The sequence below is a fragment of the Cariama cristata genome, unplaced genomic scaffold, assembly GCF_000690535.1.
Source record: "Cariama cristata isolate BGI_N322 unplaced genomic scaffold, ASM69053v1 scaffold9986, whole genome shotgun sequence".
Taxonomy (NCBI): domain Eukaryota; kingdom Metazoa; phylum Chordata; class Aves; order Cariamiformes; family Cariamidae; genus Cariama; species Cariama cristata.
This window is the reverse complement of record NW_009621539.1, coordinates 1-22,705: the sequence shown is the minus strand read 5'-3', so window position 1 is coordinate 22,705 and position 22,705 is coordinate 1. Positions and strand designations below refer to the sequence as shown.

General features: G+C 38.6%; 1 protein-coding gene across 1 annotated transcript; it reads left to right on the top strand.

The window, feature by feature from the left end:
- Nucleotides 1–278: 278 nt before the first annotated feature.
- On the top strand, nucleotides 279–22,358 carry LOC104163113 (complement C4-B-like; the record flags this gene model as incomplete). The annotated part of the gene is made up of 14 exons (XM_009702003.1): nucleotides 279–421; nucleotides 3,289–3,481; nucleotides 4,534–4,717; nucleotides 5,451–5,521; nucleotides 5,835–5,920; nucleotides 7,146–7,228; nucleotides 8,354–8,441; nucleotides 13,450–13,555; nucleotides 13,742–13,865; nucleotides 16,329–16,444; nucleotides 17,209–17,376; nucleotides 18,123–18,320; nucleotides 20,670–20,861; nucleotides 22,212–22,358. Coding segments are annotated over exons 1-14 (1,821 nt in total), but the record flags the coding sequence as incomplete, so codon positions are not given.
- Between the last annotated feature and the right edge of the window lie 347 nt (nucleotides 22,359–22,705).

Genomic DNA, 22,705 nt, shown 5'->3' with positions numbered 1-22,705 from the left:
ATGGCGTCTTGTTTGGTTTTGGGATTGCTTTTGCAGTATTTGTGGAAACTTCTCTCTGCACATGACTTGTAGTTGCTATCATGAGAAAATATTGAAGCTGGGAAGAGAATGAGTGAATAATCAAACATAAAATTGTGATTTAGTCCAGAATGTCTCTCCCCTGGCTATTAATTTGTGCATCACTAGCACGTCTATCATCACTGGTTGCACAATTTTGCAAGTTATTAATAAATAACCAGGACAGGTAATCTTTGCTGCAATGTGCTGTCACCCCATTTCTTACAACCTGCACCTCAAGGGTAGATTGACGGTGGCTGTTTGGTATTTCTGTTTTGCAGATGTTGTAGAGTTTTCCAATGGAAAGGCTGGTATTTTTAATGAGCTTTTGTTCGCTGTTGCCCAATACGCAGCAAGCACCATCGTAAGTATATTTTTTTATTAATTCTTCACTCCTAACAAATCCCTTGAAAGAGAAAGTAGGAAAAGCTAATGGTCTTGATAGAGAATCAACAAAACCTGTTTCTTGAATCACTGAAAATTTGTGTAACCTTAAATAGGTAAAAAGTAAAAAGCTTAAAACTGACCTTTTAAGACACCTTTAAGGGGAGAGATCCCCATTCAGTAACAAATAATTAAAATTATCCTACTAAAGCATGATGTTTATGATGTTATTGCTGCTTGTTCATCTTTAGTTTATGACATTTACCAGATTGGAAAATCTTGGGAAAGAATAATTCTCCTTTCTCTAATTGATTTATACATTGCAGAAAGCAAAGGTTTCACGTTTGGGAGAGCTTCAGGATTTTCCTGTCCTTATCTTCTACTTTCATGGAGGTTTACATATGTTGATACTGGTTCTTCTAGTTGGACAAGTTCCTGGGTTTGGGAAATAGATGTAACTCTTTGAGAAAACCTGTCGAGCATGTTAAAGGTCCTTCAAATTTATCTTTATCTGTAGGGCAGAGGTACCGGAGAAGATACTTGTTTTTTTCCCACCAGGACCAAGTGTATTCAGGCCATAGACAGAGGAGAGCTTTGATGAGATATTTGGACAGTCAGGTCAAACTCTCCTCCCCTTCCATGTCAGCCCACCTTTGAGGTTATCTCCAGCCCCAAATACTTATTTCTCTTCTTATGAGGTTTTAACCAGGTGCAGACTCCTGTTTGCAGTCTGGTGTTGACCTCCAGTGTGTACATTAGCATGAAAACTACGGCCCCGTAGGAACTTGATCTTGGAATACCCATGGTGCATCTTGAGGCACACTTCATCTTCAGTAAAGCACAGGCTTTGTCATCGGTGATAAAATCTTAGTGGAAACAGGGACTGAGATAGATAGTTTTTTTCTGAGGTAATTGGATGTGGGAAACACAAGGTGCTGAATGTATTAGGTGTATGAAACTGAACATTATGTCAGGAAAATACCATCACGATTCTTCGAGCCTAGATCTGGCTTGTGTGTGGCAAGCTGAGATTATGGGCAGTGTAGGCTAGTGACCATGTCTGTCCAAGCTATTGCATAGGTAAACTTCTAAACGACTAACTATGCCGCTGTAAACGCTGTAAAAAAACCATAGCCTACAGAAACCCTAAGTTTCTGTAGGCTATGGTGGAAAGCAAGCATTACGCTCTCTTTTCCGTGTGTGAAGACAAGTCTTGTGTCACATTTTCCTAGAGCCAACAGATTTTGAATGAGTGATGCAGTGACACTTTTAGAGTAAAACCCCTCCAGTGCTGTTTGGAAAATACAATGAACACAACTGAAAACGAAAACTTTCTTCTCAACATTCGAGCATTTGAATATATATAGATGCCAAACCTGCCCAACTAATGAATTAGAGAAGACAATTAGACAAATGAAAACAATAAAGATCAGGATCAAGCATTGCATGAGAGTAGATGTAACTGAAAGACAAGTTTCATCATTCGCTGTAAACTAGAAATATTAGAAAGTATTTTCACGAATGTATACGTAAAAACGATAAAACTTTTTAATGTTTATTGAAGGCTGTTCTGTTTTTCTTTCCCAAGATCCCTATGTTTGTGTGAAGACTCAGACCATCTATGATGCATTTCGCTAATCATATGGAAGCAGAGAGTTTATTTTTATTCCATTTTCATGGTTCACCATGATTATTATCAGCAAAAAAGGAAGTAAATTTGAGTTTCATTTGAAAAAAAATGTATCAGTTTTGTTCCCTTATTTCTATACCCCCCTTTTCGTTTCATAGATTTAAGAAAGAAGAAACATTAAAAAAAAGTAAAAAAAGAGGAAATTCAACCAGCCCATTCTGATAATGGTAAAACCATTTACCTTTCATTTTAGAAGTCTTCTGCAGAATAATCATTTTCCAAAGGCAGCTTGCTTGAACTCAGAACTGTTACTTGTGTGTGTGTGTGCCATTATATCATTAAGATATAGCTCTATACTTAGTTCTCTGATTTTTGGGTGTAAAAGATACTTGACAAAAAGAGGGCAAGAATGATGATCTACATTTTAAAGGTCAATAAATTAATTACCAAGAAGCACCAGAGCAGAGTTAAGAATAAAGGAAAGTAATAAAGAGAAAAAAATAAATCCCAACCAGTTTAGCTTCCAACTCAGCCCTTCCCAGGGCTGTGGTCTCACCTTCCATGGTCTCTCATTACCAGCATCTCACAAACAGTGACACCTAAATGAAGATAAGCTACTTGAAACCCCATACATATGGTTTTATAGGAAATTGATACCTCCTGACATATTAAAGCATAAGCTGGCATAATGTACATGAAGATAGATGACTTCATAGTATCAAATATGTATTTATTAATGTCTATTCATTGGATCTTAATGCATGGCCTGTTTTTTTTTTTTTCCAGAAAGTTGAGTTTATAGAACTGTCTCTGAGTTAAACCAGGCTATAAATGGCATTGGCAGCCCCTGGGACATATTGCAAGTTTTTTTCTTCCCTACCTATAGGAACTGATCTTTTGTAGGACTTAAATATGATTGTCCAGAATTTGAGGATCAGTTGGAGGACATATTGCAAGTTTTTTTCTTCCCTATCTATAGGAACTGATCTTTTGTAAATATGATCGTCCAGAATTTGAGGATCAGTTGCAGAGAAACTATCTTCTTTTAACTTCTACTCTGACGCACAAGGGGGATGGAATAGGTGATCTCCACAAGGCCTGAGCTCAAGTATTCCATGAGAGTCTATTTTTTTTTCTTTAAAATTCACATTGTTTGTACATTCTTGTATTATGTGAAAATCAGTCTATGTACTGGACAACCTGTTTCTATGTTTTAGATTTCTTATTACTGCCCCAAACGTGGTACATTTGGGCACACATGAGACAATAACAGTTCAAGTCCATGGAGCACAGCACCCTGTGCAAGTTACTGCATACTTCAAAGATGCCACAAAAAATCAGCTCCTGTCAGAGAGGATCATCTTCAACCTTAACCAAAATAATGACTACCAAGAGATGAAAAAAATAATGGTGAGTCTACCACAGTGATGTAAATGTTTTAATCTAGTGATAAAAAACACATAGTCTGTACTAGGAATATGTTGGAACAGAGACAGCATTGATCCCTAGAGACAGATATAAAACACCAATTCCAGTGACAGGAGCACCCTATTTACCCAACCAGCTAACAAAACAATGTCTAATATAATTTCAGTGGTAATTGTGAGTGCCCAACAAGCAAGGTCCAGATTTTGTGTACATGGTGATGAAAAATCTTTTCATCACTGTAGATCAGTGATGAAATTAAATTTCAAAACATTTAATTATCACCATTGTTCTGCACCACTTAAATTAAGACCACATCCATGTCTTTGGCATAGTGGCCATTTTTACAAAACAGGAGAAACCTTTAAAAATGTGCAGTCTCTCAGACCAAAGCCTGTGATGTTTCTGCAGACCTCTAAGTCGATTAATTCTTCTTTACATCCTGTTTTGCATTATTTGCTTCTGACATGATTCTTTGAATTTTGGCAGCCTTTAGTTCAGGAGTACTAGTTTGGGCTATTTAGTTGGAGTACAGCACACAGCAAGACTCAGTTTAGCTCTGATATTGATTACTCCCAAAACTAAAACCTGAGCTTTCAAGTCAGGTTCCTCTTGAGTGTGTTGTTTAGAAACATCCTATTAACCTGCAGGAGGTAAAGGTCTCATCTCATAGCCAAGATTTTAGTGAAGGATTACAGGGTGCTGCTACAGCAACCAAAGGACATGGCTACTGGAATTTAACATGGATGTAGACTGAAGAAAAGTCACTAGCCTTGAGTTATAGCCATTGGATAGAAGAATGTGTATTTCTATGGTGGAAAACAGAGGATTAGATAGTATATCTTCTTAAATAGAGATATTCACTCAAGAAGAAAGATGTAACACCCAGTAAGAAAGATATCATTGAGCATCTTCTGTTCAATGGTGCTAACAAAATTATTTAAGCACTTCAGCTCTTTTTGGGCCTCAACTGTGTGGCTCCAAAGTTACCAGGTTCATACCTGACTCTGTGGGGTTTTTCCTCTTTTCCTCTTCAGGTCAAGCCAGGGAATCTGCAACAGGATCTATTCAAGAAGAGTAATCGGCCGTATGTTCTGCTAGTCACCGAAAGCAGGGACCTTTATAAGGAGACTGTTCAAAGCACTCAGATCCTCCTGTCCTCGAAGAAAGGCTACATTTTTATTCAGACAGATAAGCCTATTTACACACCAAGTTCCAAAGGTTAAAATACAAATGCTGCATTTCAGATGTTGAATATAGATGTTACAAGGGCATGACTGGAAAAAGTAATAATGTCTTGATCCTTCCTAATGTAAATATTTCTCATTTAACCCCAGCTATCTCTGTGCTTACCAGCCAGTCCAAATTTTAAACACCTTCTGCAGCCAGGGCTTCCGCAGGGTCTGCACTGCACATTGCAGTAACCTATGTGGAAATGCCACCGGAGTCAAAAAGTCATTCTCTCTTCTAACAAGAGACAGACAAAATATGCTCCTTTTTGTTCAAAAAGCTTAATAATTACTTTCCTTTTGAAAACAAAATTATGAGAAACCCGCAAAAAATTCCTATTGCTTCTGCTTGCAACATCAGCAATAAGTGTCCCTTGCACTTGAAGACCAAAACCGTTTTGTTACTTAACAATTTAATTAACAAGAGAGTCAAGTCAGAAAGGTTCTTCAGTTTGATTGCAGACCTTGACTGCAGAAGGAATACAAAAGTGAGCAAAGCTCCCTGAGTATTTTGCAGAATTTGCTTCAAAACCATATCTGTTTAGTTGTGTGACATGCAAAGCCTATGGAAGAATGCAATTATTTTTTGAAATTTCTCAGACTTCTTTTCATTAAAAGAAAGTGTTTTGTCCTAAATTCATTAATTCAGTTTAAAGCTTGTAATAATTACTATCTGGAAAGGCCAGAAATAAACACAAGAATGTATTTATTCTTCTGTTAAACAGTAAAATACAGGATCTTCATTCTGGACAATGCTATGAGGCCAACAGATGACACAGTTACAGTCGCTGTGCTAGTAAGTATACAAAAAACCCTGTTAACAAGTGCTTCTTCAGCTCAGGAATTATGATAATTTCCACAAAAGATCCAAGAGTATAACTATAGCTATGACTCCTCTCCAGAAATCAGTATTCACACATTGTGACATATGTCTAGTCATTTTTGGCCAATATCAGGAGCATGGAGGGAAACGTAACATTGAATACTAAAGTAGGAAAGTAAGCAGAACATTTTCTCTTCTTGAGGACTAGTACATGAACTTGAGCTTTTAGATGTAAATGTTGGACACCTGGTGCATAAATTTATGTCTGTTTTCTCTTTCTCAACAGAATTCAAAAGGAATGGTGGTTAAAAAGTCAGACCGGAAAATAAAAACAGTGTTCAGTGAAAACTTTGAAATACCTGATGTTGCCGAGTATGTTACCGGTGTCCCTTGTGCATTAAAACAGTTCACATCAAAATGTCTCTTGCAGCAGAACTATCTTCAAGCTGAAAATAAGACTCTTGTCCTTGCCTGCCCTTCTTTCTGCTCTGCTCCCCTGTTTTCCTCGCTTTTTTTCTTACTGTGTATTGTCTGCTTTACCATTTCTTTAGAAGAGGAGGAGAGTTTTGCCCCGATTACACCTGGGACGCGCCACGGTGCACTGCCAACGCGTGACAGCAGGGAACCCACACGGTTGCCCTGGAACCCCCTGCCATGCAGGTGTCTGCACCTGAGCTGGTCACCCCACGCTCCCTTCTCTGACACTGGAGAGAAAGTCACATATTTAGGCTGTGATTCATCTGACCTGTTTTAGATGCCTACGTCAGGATGAGATATACCATGTCTCAGCACCATCTGTTCCTCTCCATTGTCTGTAGCGGAGCCCGAGGGGACCTACAAAGATGAAAGACTTCACAGTATAATGTCTAGAGTGAGGAGGACTAACTCCACCTCCTATTAGCAGGATCAAAACATCCAGATTCATCCCCCTTACCTGTTGAAGTACTTAAGATTTTTAACAGCTGAATTGCTTCAAAATTGTCTTTTGCTCACCATGGAGCAGACTTGAACCCGTGGTTAACACCTTTTTACCTTTAAGCACCTCATCTTGGAGACATGAGTCCAAAATTTAATGCTAATATGCTGCAATTAGCAACATTTGTCCTGGTAAGGAGCAATTTAGGGAACTGTTTAAACATCTGCTCAACCATATGACTATGTTGAGAAGAGCACTTCTGTAAGGGCTTAGTTTGAAAAGTGTAATTAATTACCTTTGATTTCAAACACTCAAGCTTTTACTTAATATTCAGTGTGTTCTTGCATGCTAGATTGACTTTGACATCACAGTGAAGATAAGCTATGGGAAATACATGATAAGTTCTCTATTTCTAAGGGGTTTTCAAAGGCAATGCATGTTACATGTGGTTTGCAAATATGTTATCTTGCAGTTCCTCATAAAGTCTTTATGAGTGTTTCCCAGGACATTTGGAAATATGTTGCTGGCTCCTCCCAGTAAAGAGAATTCTATTAATAAATTAACTTGGGATGAGATCAAAGCAAGGAAAATATTAGCATTTAGTCATAATTTAAATATATTAGCATCATAAAATATCTGAGGAATCCTAATTAATTATTTTTTGCTGAATCTGAACTTTAGGCCTGGAACTTGGAAAATTAAAGCCTGGTTTTATCGATATGAAATGTCTAATGTTTCTGCTGAATTTGAAGTTAAAAATTATGGTAAGAGAATATTTAATTTGCATTATAAACCCATGAAGTCATTACTATGTGTTAAAAGATATACTGCAGTGATTAAACCTGGTTGTAGTCAGGTACTAAGGATAAGATTCACAGTATTTCAGTGCCTCCTTGCTATCTCTGATGCACAAGAGAACTCTAGTTTTGTGTGTCTTCCACTTATACTTGAAAAAAACCCTTGTTTCTATACAGACTTAGTAACTTTAACATTTTTCAGAGAAACATCCTTTTTTGGAAGGGCTCTCTTACGGTAGATAAAAATGGAGGTGAGCTCCACTTTTAAATCATTGCAATTCTGGCTAAAGTTTTCAGTGAAGGCTAGAATGAAGAAAAATGTAACCTATTTTCTCTCAGCAGAATTCCATTTGGAAGTTGATTAGAGTTGTTCCTGTACTCAGAGAAGCTTTTTAAAAGAAAAGTAAGGGTACTGTGGAAAAAGCAAAAATTAGAAATTAAACAATTTGGAGGAAAGAATAACTTGATTTATTATGCTTTCTTGTAAAATTTAGTGTTGTGTTGTTTGGTTTTTTTCCTAAAGGCAAAAGAAAACCTCAGGATTATATGAAAATCTCAGTTTAACAAAACTAGTTTTGCCTTAGCTTGTGGATGCAACAGAATAGCAGACTGCTGCATCCTCTGCAAACATCTACATCCAGAAGCAAATTACTCTAGGTATATATACAGCAGGAAATAGTTTGGTTTTATAGGAGCAAATTGCAGAGTAACACAGCTGGTGTTGAGGACCTCATGTCCACACTCAACCCATTTCAGGGTGGGTTTACTTCAGATTACTTTATCTCTCTCCATGACCTACATGGAGAGTTCAGACTACTTGTTTACTTCAGATAGCAGTTAGAGCTTATCTTCTGGCTTATTTTTATTGTAAAGAAATCAGTCTTGTGTGCCTGAAGACTGCCCCACTATGTGAAGCAAAGCATAATTAGGGAAGATGATCAGGAGATTTGCTCAGAGGTGCACTGGTGATGAAAACTAAAACATCTTCTCAGTGCAGCTGCATCCTCTCAGTGGGTGTTGCCACATGCCAGAAGTTCAAGGTATGTTTGAAACTCGCATGTCATGACCTTTTGTTTTCTTTTTTTCTTGCAGAACTTCCATCTTTTGAAGTCAAACTCATCCCACTTCAGCCATACTACCACGTCTGGAATGAAAATTTTGTGTTTGATATCGAGGCAAAGTAGGTGTGCTTACAGCGAGGCTGGTTTAGGAGGCAGATAAGTAGATAATGAACTTTGCAGCTTCTTCCTTTTTCTTATTAATGGTTAACCACCTTCTGGCTTTACTTGAATCTGACTTTTATCTTATATACTCTCTGTTTCCAGTACTGATTTGAGACATCAGTGTAAAACGCTACCTGGGTCCAAGTGGTGGTGATCAAAATTGAACAAGATTTTCTGAATATTTTAGTTTGCTTGTAAAAAGGTGACTATTTAGGATTCTCCTCTGTGTTGCTAGGTAAGATTCCAGGCAAACCGATAACCTGCTTTCCCTTACACTTTTAATTTTAACATTTAGAAACATCCTAAAGCCTCAGATATTGCTATTTAATGTAATCCAAGCAGAGGTGAATTCAAGTTTGGGTATGAAATTTCTCAAAGACCAGTGAAACTGGTCTAAGAAGATAGTGCTTATTTGAGAGTAATGATGTTATGCAGAAATGTGTCCAGGTGAGTAAATACATTAATCAGAGGAGTTTCCATGACCATCACTAGAGACATGTGCATTAGTGCCGAGTCATGCAACACTGGTGTGGATGAGACATTGCAACAAAGCTCTCAGACTGTCCAGACCATGAGGCAGGGCTCAATGGAGAATAAATTATATCTGATCCCATATCAAATTAGAATGGCATCAAACATGGAGTAACTTAGAAAGTCAGAGAATGAAAATTTAATCCATCAAAATCTTTTGAATACTTTGGAAGAATTAGACTGAACCTAGACTAAGTATTTTGTGCTGTGTGGCTCTAGTATTTTTGATCCCACACTGACAGATCTAAATTTGCTATATGATCTAACAAGTGGCTCATTAAGATACACCAAGCCTTCTTGGTGTCAAATTTTCAGGTTTCTTAGGAGTGGAAATACTAAACAGCTGCCTGTCAGGAGAATGTTTTTCCTTTATTTACCACTCAGTCGGAATCCAAAATTACTAGAAATATCTTGGCCACCTTGCACATTGGGAAGATGGAGAGAGAAATCAAATAGTTCTCTGGAGACTCAGAGATGTATTTCTTTTTCACAGAAGTCACCACTCATGCAACTAGAGTTGATGACTTTGGTAGGCTATATTTATATGAGATTTCTAAGTCCAGGATCTGCATGCCAGTCATTTAAGTGAAGTGGTTCAGTGTGGCACTAGTTCAGATGTTATAAATTTGATTTACAGTTAGATTTTAAATCTGTTTTAAAGATGACTCAGTGCATAAAAATAATGAAAATGGTCTCATATTGATGAAAGAGTATGTGAAGTTCCTTCATGAAAAACAATATACTAGAAATTGGCTAAAACAAACTTAATACTGCCCTTCAGCCAAAGTTTATGTTTTCTGAAGTCAAAGAACCTCTGTGTGAAAAAATAGACATCTGACTTAGCATCTCTATGGTGACTGAATTAGAACTTGATACCTCTCTTTTTTTTTTTTTTTTTTTTCTGGAGAGGAATAAATTTTTTGAAATGAGAACAGGCAGCTGGAGACAGCTGGCCCTCGCTCATGGCTGGGAGAAATCTTTTCAGTTTCAAAGAAGTGAGGAGACTGACCATCTTTTTGCTCAACTTTATTTTCTTTGTTTCTGTGGATTCCTAATTTTTTTATATCTTTAAAGATCGGAAAATATTATCAAATACTACTAAATTGAGTAGGTTTTTAGGATATTGCCAAACATGCTGGTTAGTTGATATGGAAGAAATATATCTCCTGAAATAAGGTACTCTGCATTATCTAAATAACACTGAAATAATTATTCTGTTTATTTCTCCCTATCTAGACAAAAATATTTATTTCAGGGCAATTTGATATGTCAGCAGAGAGTCGAACACACAGGATCAGGAAGTAACATCAGACCTTCACTAAGAACAGGTTCTTAAAAAATAAGTCAGCGCCTCACGGCTTTTGAGGTTGATTCACCATGTTCCTTAAGATTCTTTAACACAAAACCAGAAATAGGATCACACAGAGCTATTGTAGCTAGTATTGTTAAACACATTTAGTGCTAAACAGTGGGCAAATTTTCTGTACAGTAATGATACCCAAGATAGTGAAAAGTGAACTCTGTATATTTTATTAAATAATCAGTATTTATTTTTCAAGCCTGTGAAGCTTATTGTATCCATTCACTTTTAATCTTTGACTATTAATGGTTTGCAATTATTTTTAAATAATATAAAAATATACACATGTGACATTGTTGGGACATATTTTAACAGTGAAGTTAGGTTCTAATAACTTACAAATTCTACAGAATAGCTTGTATAATTTTATAAAGGTATTGCATTAAGTTTCCTAGGCAAAGCCCCTTGAATGTTGCCTTTTACAAACATACATATAATTCAATAGTATAAGAATATCTTAGTGATAAGTCACATTGGACAGTTTGTGTCTATCTTGGTGGCTGATGGGGATGGCAAAGAGGAGACAGTCAATATAGAAGGCAGGAGAGGTCTAGGTGTAGAAATTCCTAATATAACATACAGATAAGAATAAAAAACCCTGGTCTATACAACCAAAGTTTGTGAGTTTGTTAAGCACTGACAGTAACTAACCTTGTATGTAATTATTTGTCTTACAGTAGCCTTAAGTTAAATAGGCATTAAATATTAGCATTGAACTATGTGAGTGCATGTGACTAAAGTATCATCACTATCATCACCATTTGTGTTTCGTCTTGTGTTTGACTCTGGAAACTCTCCAAACTGAGAGCAACAAACAAATTATTATTATTATACTCGAACATCTTTTAATACTTTTGCAATATTATTTCTTAGATGTTTTCCTTATATGAGGAATTATTCTCATACAGTAGGAGCTTTGTCTGCGTTTGAAAGTGATACCAGAAAAGATATTGGAGCCGCCGGTAGTAAGTTAAACAGTTCCAGGAAAGGTTCCTGAGCCCCAGAGCTCGGCTGCCGTCGGCTCGGCTGGTGCATGGCAAAGGCCCGGGCTCAGCCGTACAGCATTCCCCAGACAATTCCTGGAAACTCTTCCGGAGGAAACATGGACCAAGGTTCACCCCAGGTCTGCCTGTGGCAACCCTGCAGTGGAAGACAGGGGGTTCAGTAGAGCGGGCATGGCTGTGCTGTGCCAGCTGGCCCCAGCCTCCAAGACAGCACTGCGTTCATTTAATTTAGTTTAATTAACCTGGTCCAAACAGGGTTCAGTCACTAGATTTGCTACATGGACCCTGGCACTGCATCCAAGTGGAAGACTGATCCTTCACCCCCCTCAGTTCTAGCAGGATTTATTTCTCATCTAAATTCATCTCTGGCCAGTTTATACCCTGTTCATCTTCTCGCCATTGTCCTTGAGCTCTTCACCTTCACCATGCTCCTCATGCCTTTCCTCAGTGCACCTTGAGAGAGCAGACAGAACCCTGTATCTACCGCCTTTGGCTTAGCTGAGCAAACTCAACTCTTCTAATCTCCTCTTGATTGCCTTCACTTCTTTATTTGGTTCAACTGAATAATTACTAGCTTTAGTCATGATTACTTGATATTGTGATATGAAGTGATATCAGATAATTGGCTTTAATATTTTAATCCTTTCTAAAGCTTTCTCTGTACGTTATTGCAGCACTCAATTTTGAGTTATGGATTGTGCAACTCCTCCATATATACTTCACTACTCATTAACATCAAAATTATTTAAGAGGAAAAAATGGGGTTGAATAACTGGATACTGTTCTTCTGTCTATTGGAAAAAGTCCTAATGGTGCTACGCAGGCCTGCCTGACTTTCATCAAAATCAGCATATGGAATTCCTGATAAATGAACTTATTTCTCTGAACTGGTCATGCATGTAATGAACAGTTATTTGGTATATTGACTGTTGTTTTCCCCAGTTATTAGTTCTGGCATTTTCAGCAGTTTTCATGAGAACTGCCTCTCAGTTAGTTTCATTTGTATAGATCAGTGCTGCTGATCAGGCCAATTTGAAAGAAACAGTTTAAACAAAAATAAGCCATTACATAACTGAGATGACGCAGGATTTCCACAAGCAAAAGACAACACCATGGTCATGACAGGTCTGATGTAGCTCGTTACACGCTGTGATACAGGATGATGCCGTCTCCCAGGGTTTCCTTGAGTAAGGAACCTCCCAGGTGCAACAATATGCCCTGTCCTCTCTCTCCATGACCTACATGGAGAGTTCAGGGGTGTTCTGGCCAGATACCCATCTGGTAAATGTTTCACTTACAAGAGGTTCATATGCTATGCTGCCTAAATCCATAGGAGAGACATGGGGCAGAGGGTGTCTACTCTGCCTGGTGCAGGTATTAAAGTGCCAGTAAGTAGGATCTGTCTCTGGAGGTCTTCAGAGATACCAAATATTTCATATCTTAGAGATTCTTCAAGACATGGTTTAGTGGGTTTAGCGGGCATGGTGGCATCGTTGGGCATGGTGGCATCAGGTACACGGTTGGACTTGATGATCTTTGCGGTCTCTTCCAACCATAATGATTCTATGATTCTATATCGGTCCCTGAGACAATTCTCTGGCCCCCTGTTTAAAATGCTCTGCTTATGAGGTGTCGCATACAAAGGAATTAGCTGTTCATCCAAACTAAATAGACTGGCTACCTCCCTTCCTCCCTGTGAAGGAGATGAGTTTTGTGAGACCTCACCGTGCAGCTAAAGTTCTCATTAATTTCTTAAAAAAAAAAAAAAAAAAAAGTTTAGATTAATCTGGTGTAAATTTTGTCAGCTGATGTCTCCACATGTGACTCTGCCAATGTGATTTACTTCATATATTTCTCTGCACTTGAAACCACCACTTTGTACACAGACTGGTAAAAATATTCATCTTTGAGTTATCAGTGACTGGGACTATTTTTTGGTTTCAAACTATTAGTTACAGATGGGATGCCTACAGATACCAAATTTTATTTCAGCATAAAATGATTAGTCTGATTTATGCTTGCTTTTTATTAATGTAATGATTCATCTCCTCCCCTTTCTTCCTTCCAAAGACACTCTTATGGGAAAGGGATTCAAGGTGCTGCATATGTGCGATTTGGCATAATTGATGAAAACGAAAAAAAAGTCTTTCTTCCAGGCCTGGAACAACAGCTATCAGTAAGTACTAGCGTTCAGTGGAACTATTCCAATTTATCCCAGGAGAGCTGAATATTGACAGAAATTGTTGAAATATAGATCCGTGGAGTACAATAGTCATGCTATAAGAAACAATTTTTTAATTCTAACGGTAACAAATCAGTAAAGGGTTGTCTTCTTTATTTTTTTTTTCCACTTTCGTTTTAGATTCAAAATGGAAAACAAAGAGTTACTTTAGACACTCCACTTTTGGAAGAGAAATTAAGAAGGAGTATTTCCACTCTGGAAGGATTTCATTTATATGTTGCTGTTACCACTGTAGAAACTGCAAGTGAGTACATTGTGCCTTTGCTGACACAGCCTGTAATATTTACATTGATCTTTCTCTAGTGTAATCCTTCATGTGGGAAATCTTGTCCCGCTGGACCAATCTTCATGGCAGAGCTTGCTCACGCTATAGCCTGTGACAGTCTCTTTCATCTGACCCCCACCTGTGCACACAAACTCAATCACGGGTGGGATTCACTTATCTGAACACAAATGTCCAGTGCCACTTCAAATGTCCTGCGTAGTCCTGTGTGGTCTTCTACTGCTGCTCCAGAAGTGCTCAGGTCACCTGTAAGTACTCTCCTACAGGTTCTGTCCCATGCTAAACAGCCCTGTGAGGATATCTAAGATACCTTATTCCATCTGAAGTGGCACCAGACACATGTATGAACGCAAATAAATTACTGCCCTTGAGATCTTGCTTGAGCACTGGCCTCAGCCACGTCTTCTCTTCCCATACACACAAAGTTATTAGTTCAGCTTGGTATCTTAGCTTGCTTTGTACCTCAGCTGGCTAAGCTGTCAGTCTAAAGGTAAGGCTTATGTCATACAGCTTCAATGTGATGCAGAGGAAGATTTAGCCCTTGTGAGTCCTGCTTGGCCTTTTATGCCTTTCCAGTTTTATCAGGCTGTGATACTCAACATATGCACAAGTACAATGTAGTCCACATATCTTGGTCTTGCTGTTCATCTGGGACACGAGCCTGGAGCTTGCCTATTCAGTATTTTTTCAGTGGCTGTTTGCCTTTGTTTTCCTAGAGGACAGATAATTATCGCCACAGTTCATTACAAGGGATTTGTGTAGATATTTGCTCACAGCAGTGTTAAGCACGTTGAGTAGGTATCTTGGATATCTTAGAGCTACCCACAAGTGAGCACTGTGTTGAATTAGATGCGGTGGTCAATGGGTTGTTTGGGTTGTAGCAAGTGCTATTGTTAGTCATACGAGGCCAAGGTGAGAGGTGCAACCAGTGCTGACTTCTGAAGTTGAATCTGCGATGAAACTGACCTTTCCAACATGAGCAAGATTTTTCTCATTGTTCATAGGGAGATTGTTTCCTTTTATTTCAGATATCTGAAAGTAAGGTATTGAGTCAGGGCTCAGGCACTTTGAATAGCCAGTATAGAGAAGGGATGGGTTAAACTGCACTCCAGAGGTATCTGCTCCCATTGGCTGTAGAAGGAGTCTAGTTACTAAGCCTAGAATTACTAGAATTCTAAAAATTCCTAAAAATCCTAAATATTAAGTAGGATTCCTTAGAATCATAAAATTAAGTCAAATGCATTGCAGCTGTGCAGTTCTTTAGTATAATCTACTGTAGGTACCTACATGCACTGTTGCCACAACATTTATTGCAAGAGCAAAAGGGGCTGAAAGACCTCCTGTTACTATACCAGCATGATGCCCAGAAGATCGCATGGTGTGGCATGGTCTCTACCATGCTGTGCATGCTTCCTCTTTCCGTCGCAGACAGGCTGCCTCTACACTTGTGTACTTGCTGGGTTTGGTATTAGTTACATGCATGACAGGTCAAGGCTGGTGGTCTTTATGGACATCTCTCCACCTTGGAGTGTTAAAGTGGGAAAAAAAGGACATTAAAAGTACGTCTCTAAATGCACTTGGTTTAAAGCAAGCCATGTAACTGGGCTCTAAATGCACTTGGTTTAAAGCAAGCCACGTAACTGTTTTTTTTAGAAGTAGTTATGGGTAGTGGTTTAACTAGAAGAATCTTAGATGGGATGCAGATGCTCAAGGTTCCTTGTAGGTGCAAAGTTGCAGAAGACTATATTAGGTAATATTAACTTTCACCAATAGTCAAAAATGAAAAAAAAAAACAAACCCTCTTTCAGAAAATTAGAGATCTAAGGTCCAAACCCCTTTACTGATTCTGAGTGACATATTAACTTTCACCAATAGTCAAAAATGAGAAAAAAAAAAAAAAAAACTCTTTCAGAAAATTAGAGGTCTAAGGTCCAAACCTCTTTACTGATTCTGAGTGATTTTTATGTTGGACTTTGATGTAGCCTTCCCCCAGCAATGAAGCTCAGAAAGGGCGACGCACGGCTGCAGTGGCTCCAGTGGTACCAATGTGCTCTGTGTTTGCAGGCATCTTGTTCCAACCGCTGTGTTAGAGGAGAATTTTTATGTTGTGAGTAACAAATCACTTCGCAAGTTTCTGTGTCTGAGCTGTTGAGAGCACACCCCTGCCAGTGCCGGCTCGCTGGAGCACCGCACACGTCGCGCTGCCCTTGCACTGGGCTGTCTCTGGTTGTGCTCCCCATCTGCCTGCACCCATCTCTTCCTCTTCCCAGGACTGAGGCTCTTTGGAGAGGGATCATATTTCAGTTTTCTTCATATACACTGCTAAAAATGCAATTAATCTTTAAAACAAAAATGATGGCTCTATGGTAATATGCAACTACATAGTTATTGCTCCCATAGCAACACACACTTTGTTATTAACAGGTGGTGAGATGAGGGAAGAGGAACTCAACAATGTGAAGTTTGTGAAATCTCCTTATACTGTTGATCTGTCTAACACCAAAAAGTATTTTGTGCCTGGAGCCTCCTTCTCTGTTGTGGTATGTAGTATTTAGCTGACTGTGTCTGTTTGCCTCCATAGCAACGGATTTATATCTGCCCCATTTATAAAATCCTTATCTGATCCATTGGGAGCTCTGTAGGAGAGAGACCTTCAGGAATAGGTCCAACATGGAGCTACTGTTTGTATGTCTGGTTTGGCTCGTTTCTGTACACACAGAGCCTGAGCAAGGAAACTGAAGCCAGAAAATGCTCATTTTCTGTTCTGGAAGTCATCTATGCACTGCTGTACTACAAGGTTTTATAAAACATGTAGCTGTCTCTTCCTAACTTCCATATAAAAACATTAAAATGATAATGTCGTATCAAATTAATCCCATATCAACTTAAAATTCTGAAAACTAAAACAAGGTACTATCTTTTTTAAAAAATGCATTTAAGTTTTTGAGTTCTTAAACTTCACACCTTCAAGTTTTTCTACAAAGTTTTCTACAAACACTTTAAAGTTAGAAATTTGCTTTATAATAGTTAAAGACAAATATCTCTGGAATCAGCTGAGATCTAATGGATGCTAAGTGAAAATCTGAGGCTACTGTTGATCTGTGTTCACAGATTTTTACTTTAGCTGGAATCCAGACTGAGTCATCTGCTACTCCCCACTCTCAAAGCTCAAATTTTCAGACACTAATGTGTACAGTTTTGTATTTCTTCTCAGTATATGAAAATAATTGCTTCTTGTTTGTGGACATTTTTTAAACCCAAGCATTTCCTTGAAGTAACAGAAAAACATTTTTTTTTTCAATAGGCATCTGTCACTTTGATTGATGGCTCTCCTGCTGCCTCTGTACCTGTTACTGCTACTCTTACCTTGCCTGGAAAAACCCCAGTGAAGAAGACTGCACTTTCTAATAAAGAAGGTCTAATCCCCTTTGCGTTCGACATCCCTGGAGATGCTCAGATGCTTCAAGTAATGGTAAAGAAACCCCAAACATCCATGCTTAAAAGTATACCACTGAGAAGAGCTCATAAGACAATTACAAATGACTGTGAAGATGATCAATTTTCATTAAATTAGCACAGAGGGTGGAATATTATTTCTTAAACCATCTGCACAGCTTTGTCCAGGTTGTGTAAGATATGTTAGAGGGATCAGGGGCCTGAGGGATGTCTCACTCGAGTGAAGGACACTCTCATACATCAGCGCTTTGGCAGTATATGCATCAGTGGTAGTGAGGCATTTTTTGTGGTTCGAATGTGCATTTTCCTGGCATGAAGGATGGAAATGGGACTGTAAGGAATATCACCATGAGAAGGGACAGAAAATGATGCGAAGAAGGTGAAGGCAAAGGTCCTGAGCAATGCAGACAGTAAGCTACCTCTGGACACTCAGAGGGTGCGATTACGTGCACAATATAAAATGGGGAAAAAAGCTGTCTAAGTACAAAACCACTGTGATTTTGAGCCATTGATTCTCATTCAGAAAGAGACAAGGCTGAAAAATATCAAGTGCAAATACAGCAAGATATAAAATAGGGTGAGAGAATAAAGTAATTAAAATCCTGGGTTTTGATGCCAGGTTCTGCTAATGAGCTCTCAGCAGTGATTCATCTCATTTCCCAGCATTTTCTGAATAACCTGGCAAAATATGAATTGAGGGTGACACTCTATACTGTCTACTGAGGGACATTTCACTCACTCTGTGCTTCTATTCCCTGATAGGTAAAGGCTGAAGAGGGAAAAGAAAGATTAGAATCACCTGAAACCAGTATCAGAGCTGAAAGATACCAGTCTGCTTCGCCGAACTACCTCAGCATCAGCATCCCGCATACTGTTGTGGCACCTGGAGATACCTTACACATCACCTTGAAGGATATTCATCAGTCTGGCAGTGGAAAGATTGACTATTTCTATTATATGGTAAACAAAATAGTAGCACATCAGTAATTTCTTTTAGAAATTATACAACCCAGAACATCTGTCTAGTTACTAATACATGGGAAACCAGAGGGGGTCCAACAAAGGACAACTGAGATGATCAGTGTCCTAGCACACCTGTCCTACCAAGACAGGGGGACTGGGCTGGTTCAGTTTCGTGAAGAGGCTATGAGTGGGTTAATAGCAACCTAAAATTACTTGAAGAGGAATTACAGACATAAGGGAGACAAACTTTCCTAGGTGGTGCCATGCAATATAACAAGGGACAAAGGCTACAAATTATGGCCTGGAAGGTCATTTGGGAAAAATCTTTTCACTGGTGATGAATGCAATACTGGAAGAGGGTCTCCAGAGAGTTTAGGGAATTGCCTTCCTCAGAAGCATGCAACGCTTAACTAGAGAAAACCACATCTGACCTAATCTTATGCTGGTGATAGTTCATCTCAGAGCAGGCAGTTGGACTAGAGATCTCCATAGGTCCCTTCCAGAAACTATTTCTATGATTCTGTTATTGTTATATATTTGTGTATATTTGGGGGCATGTAATACACAAATATTTGTTAATTTTTCTTCTGAAGAAGGACACAAGAACAAATTTTAGCCTGTATTTTCTAATACAGTCTAGAGCAAACAGGTCCATATGGGGCAACGTTTGTCTGCATGATTATGTAGATACTTTTGAAAGGTACTAAACTGACAGCCTTGAAAGCTGAAATCCTAGACAGGTAACTTCTATGATATCTATGACAATTTGATTTCTCTTAATCCAGATCTCATTCTTTCCCATTCCTTCCAGTCTGTATTCTTTCCTTGTAACAAGCCAATATTAAATATTCTTTTTAGTGGTCTGAGTCCTATAATTACGTTTTTCAGCTGTTACAGAACTGCCCACTCTGTTGTGGGCAGATCATAGATATACATAAGATTCTGTCCCTGCAAGTAGAAAACCTAGTTGTACTCTAAGGGACCTTGAATATCTCAGAAAATGCCTTTTATAGTCAACTATTCTTTATTTCATGAAAAACACATGATTCTTATATTACCATGGCTTCATATTACCTGCACCCAATGTTAAGTTACAGGTAGGTCAGTGCTATCTCTAACAGATAATGTCCTGAAGGATCACAGAAGGCATTGGCTGTTAAAGCCCTAAATATCATCCTGAAATTGGGTCTGAAAAGCAGTTCTATAGACGGAAAAGTGAGGAAACAATCCTGCTGAGCCTGGGACCAGGAATGCAAAGTATTTGTTTTGCTGAAGGAGACAAGTGTGTTCATTGATATATTCCAGGAGTGAATCTGTTGAATGTCAAATATGTTTAATCCCCTTCTCCCTCTCTTTGTCCTCATTTCGCTTGGCTGCTTAAATTTCCCAGGATGATAAGCACCACGGGTGCCAGTTCCCATTTATTTTTAATAGGACTCTGATATATTGGAATAATTGTATCCCTAGGAGTTAAATTTAGATTTGAAGGTGTATTTCCATTGGATAATTTAGCATAGGGTTGGAATTGCTGCCGCCAAGCTCTGGGAAGGCACAGCGCTGGGCAGGCAGGGTGTGTGGGAGGGGTGGTGGGAGGCACTGCTGGACCTCGGTGGTGAGGCTTTCTCCCAAACTTGGGTCACCTAAGTGAAGCCAGTGAGGATTTCAGGCCAGGCTGCAGCATGTCTTTGTTTCTCCCTGAAGCCCATTCACTGTGTGATCAGGAAAGCCGCATGTGTTTTGTTCAGGGAAGAGCACGCTCGGTCCTGCCACTGTGTCTCTTTTCCACTCCTCTGACAACCCATGAGTACAATTAACATAGCATGGGAAGAAAGGAATTAAATAGTGAAAGACGGGCTGAAATTGGTTAAGGGGCAGTCTGTGATACTTGATCCTGAATAATACTTTTTGGACGAAACCTCCCGCTCCAACCCTTCCATGCCATCTGAGAGACTCAGTACTGATTACAGATTAAATAAAGCTGATTTCCTCCAGGGAGTGATGACCTGTTATCGTAGAAGACAAAAATAAAACTGCCATCTGGGACCCTCTTTTCAAGCTGGAAGACTGAGTGGAGGGTGGTAGATTTGTGTTCAAACCCAGGCCACAGGACCAGTGCAGCCAAGGCTTACCACCACGCTCCTGTCTTAGAGGCACTGTGCACTGGTTTGCTCCAGGTTATTGACATACAGGTTGGGAATTAAAACTATTACGTGCCATTAGAAGAGAATAAATTTTAAACAGAAATGACCTCAGAAAATTCTATATATGTATGTGAAATCGTGCAACATAATGGTCAGCCTAGTATGTAGTCACAATATTTGATTTCTGTTTGTTTCTGCCTTGCAGGTTGTGGCAAAGGGACAAACTGAGCTTTTGGGAAGGGTCCCTTCCTCAAACAAAATAATAAACCTTAAAATCACCGAGAAGATGGTGCCCGCCTTTCGCTTTTTAGCTTACTACTTCATTGCAAACGGGGGCCATCAAGAGATCGTCGCTGACTCTGTATGGGTGGATGTTATGGATGCCTGTGAAGGAAAGGTACTTTCAAAGCGAATAGGGTTTTTTTATTGTATTCCAAAATAAAAACAAGAACATGGGATATCAGCAGAACAAGTGCAGGCCTGGGGTTAAAAAGTGAAAGATATTTCATTTTTATTGAATAAGGGAGTCGGCAGGATTCTTGCTAAAAGGTATAGCTGGGAAAGGCTCCCAGGAGTGATGGTAGAGATAGCCTGCTTCCATAGGGTAGGCTGTGCCTCAAAGAGATGAAAAAAATTGTTTCATACAGATAAATGTCCCTCTGCAAGTGTCTATGTATTAGAAATCCTCAGGGAAACACCAATAGGACGGTTGAGGGGCCGAATCTCTTTGTAACTTTGTCTTTTTGTAGTGAGGTGCATCATATGAAAGAAAGCGAAGCAATTTATTGGGGGAAAAAAATTAATTTGAAGCAATTTTTCAAGCTTTTTTATTCCTGTTAAAAGTACTTTTCTAAGATTTTTGTAGCACTTCAAAAACACTTAAAAAAATAAATAGTTTACATTAGAAAATGAAATGTGGACAAAAACCTTTCTTTCACCTTCCTTCTCCTCCTTTTTGGTACCATAACATAAAATGGAAAAATAAGACAAGATAATTTTTCCCAATAGCATGAAACAAAACTGCTGAAAAGTGTCAGCCATCTAAAATTATTTTTTCCCCTGATAATCTTTGTTTTGGAAAAAGAATGTGATAGTTCATTGGGAAAAAAAGGTTTTTAAGAAAAATTATGCATCTCTAACACACAAGCCAATTCTTCTTTCATATGATTACAAAACCCAGTTTACATTCAAATTGGCATTTCTATTAATAATTCCTTACTAATTTCATGATCACCATGGTTACTTCCTCCTAAACCACAGAAGTGTCTACATCTAATAGGAACCAGGTCTGAACCCAGTCAAGTTGAAAAATTCAAGTGTGAGACAGAAAGGAAGTAGTACTATTACAGACTGGTTTAAGTCAGTTAATTTTGTACGTTAATTAGTCTTTTGCTGTATTTCATGGTGAATTTGTTTCAACCGGAAAATAACAAAATTATATTGAAGGCCCTAGTTCAGCAAACCCCTCAAACACACTTTTAATTCCCATTGGTGCATAAGTGTCATTGAAAGGCAGTGTCCAATATCTTGCATAGTCACATCTTTTAATCCCCCGCGTTGTCCTCCAGTGGGTGATATCTGCATCTACATCTTCCAAAATGCAGGATCCCAGGCAGAAACAACAGAAAACAGGAAAATCCCCCAGCCTCTGACTGCTGACAGTCACAGCTGACAGTATTCACAGCCCAAAGAGTCTTTGCTTTTTATTAACAAATGTGATATTTTTGTTTCAATCTTTTCTGTTTAGATTAAAGTGAGAACAGAACGAGAGACATACGAACCAACAGACAATGTCAAGTTAGTGATTGAAACGGACCACACGGGAACAGTTGCCTTAGCTGTTGTTGATAAAGCAGTGTTTATTCTGAACAAGAAAAATAAGCTTACAGAGAAAAAAGTAAGATATCTGTAAGAAGAAAATTACAGATCTACTAGTCAAGCAAAATTTTCCACAACTAATGAGAGGATCAGAATGTAATTAATGGCTATTAATTGCTTAATCACAGCTTTGCTAAACTTGAAAATGCTTTTGCTTTTGCAGTTTAGGATCTATTTAAGGTGAATTATACATGTAAAATGGGGATTTCCATGCTAAGGCAGACAAGTTCGTAAATTAAAAAAGCATTGCTTGAAAGCACTCCCCAACTAAAGCATCCCTTAGCTTTAATCTCAGTTTCCAAAGGTAGCTTGTACCATCAGTTTGTCTTGCTTCTGCAAATCAAAGGCTAGAAGAATGTTTAT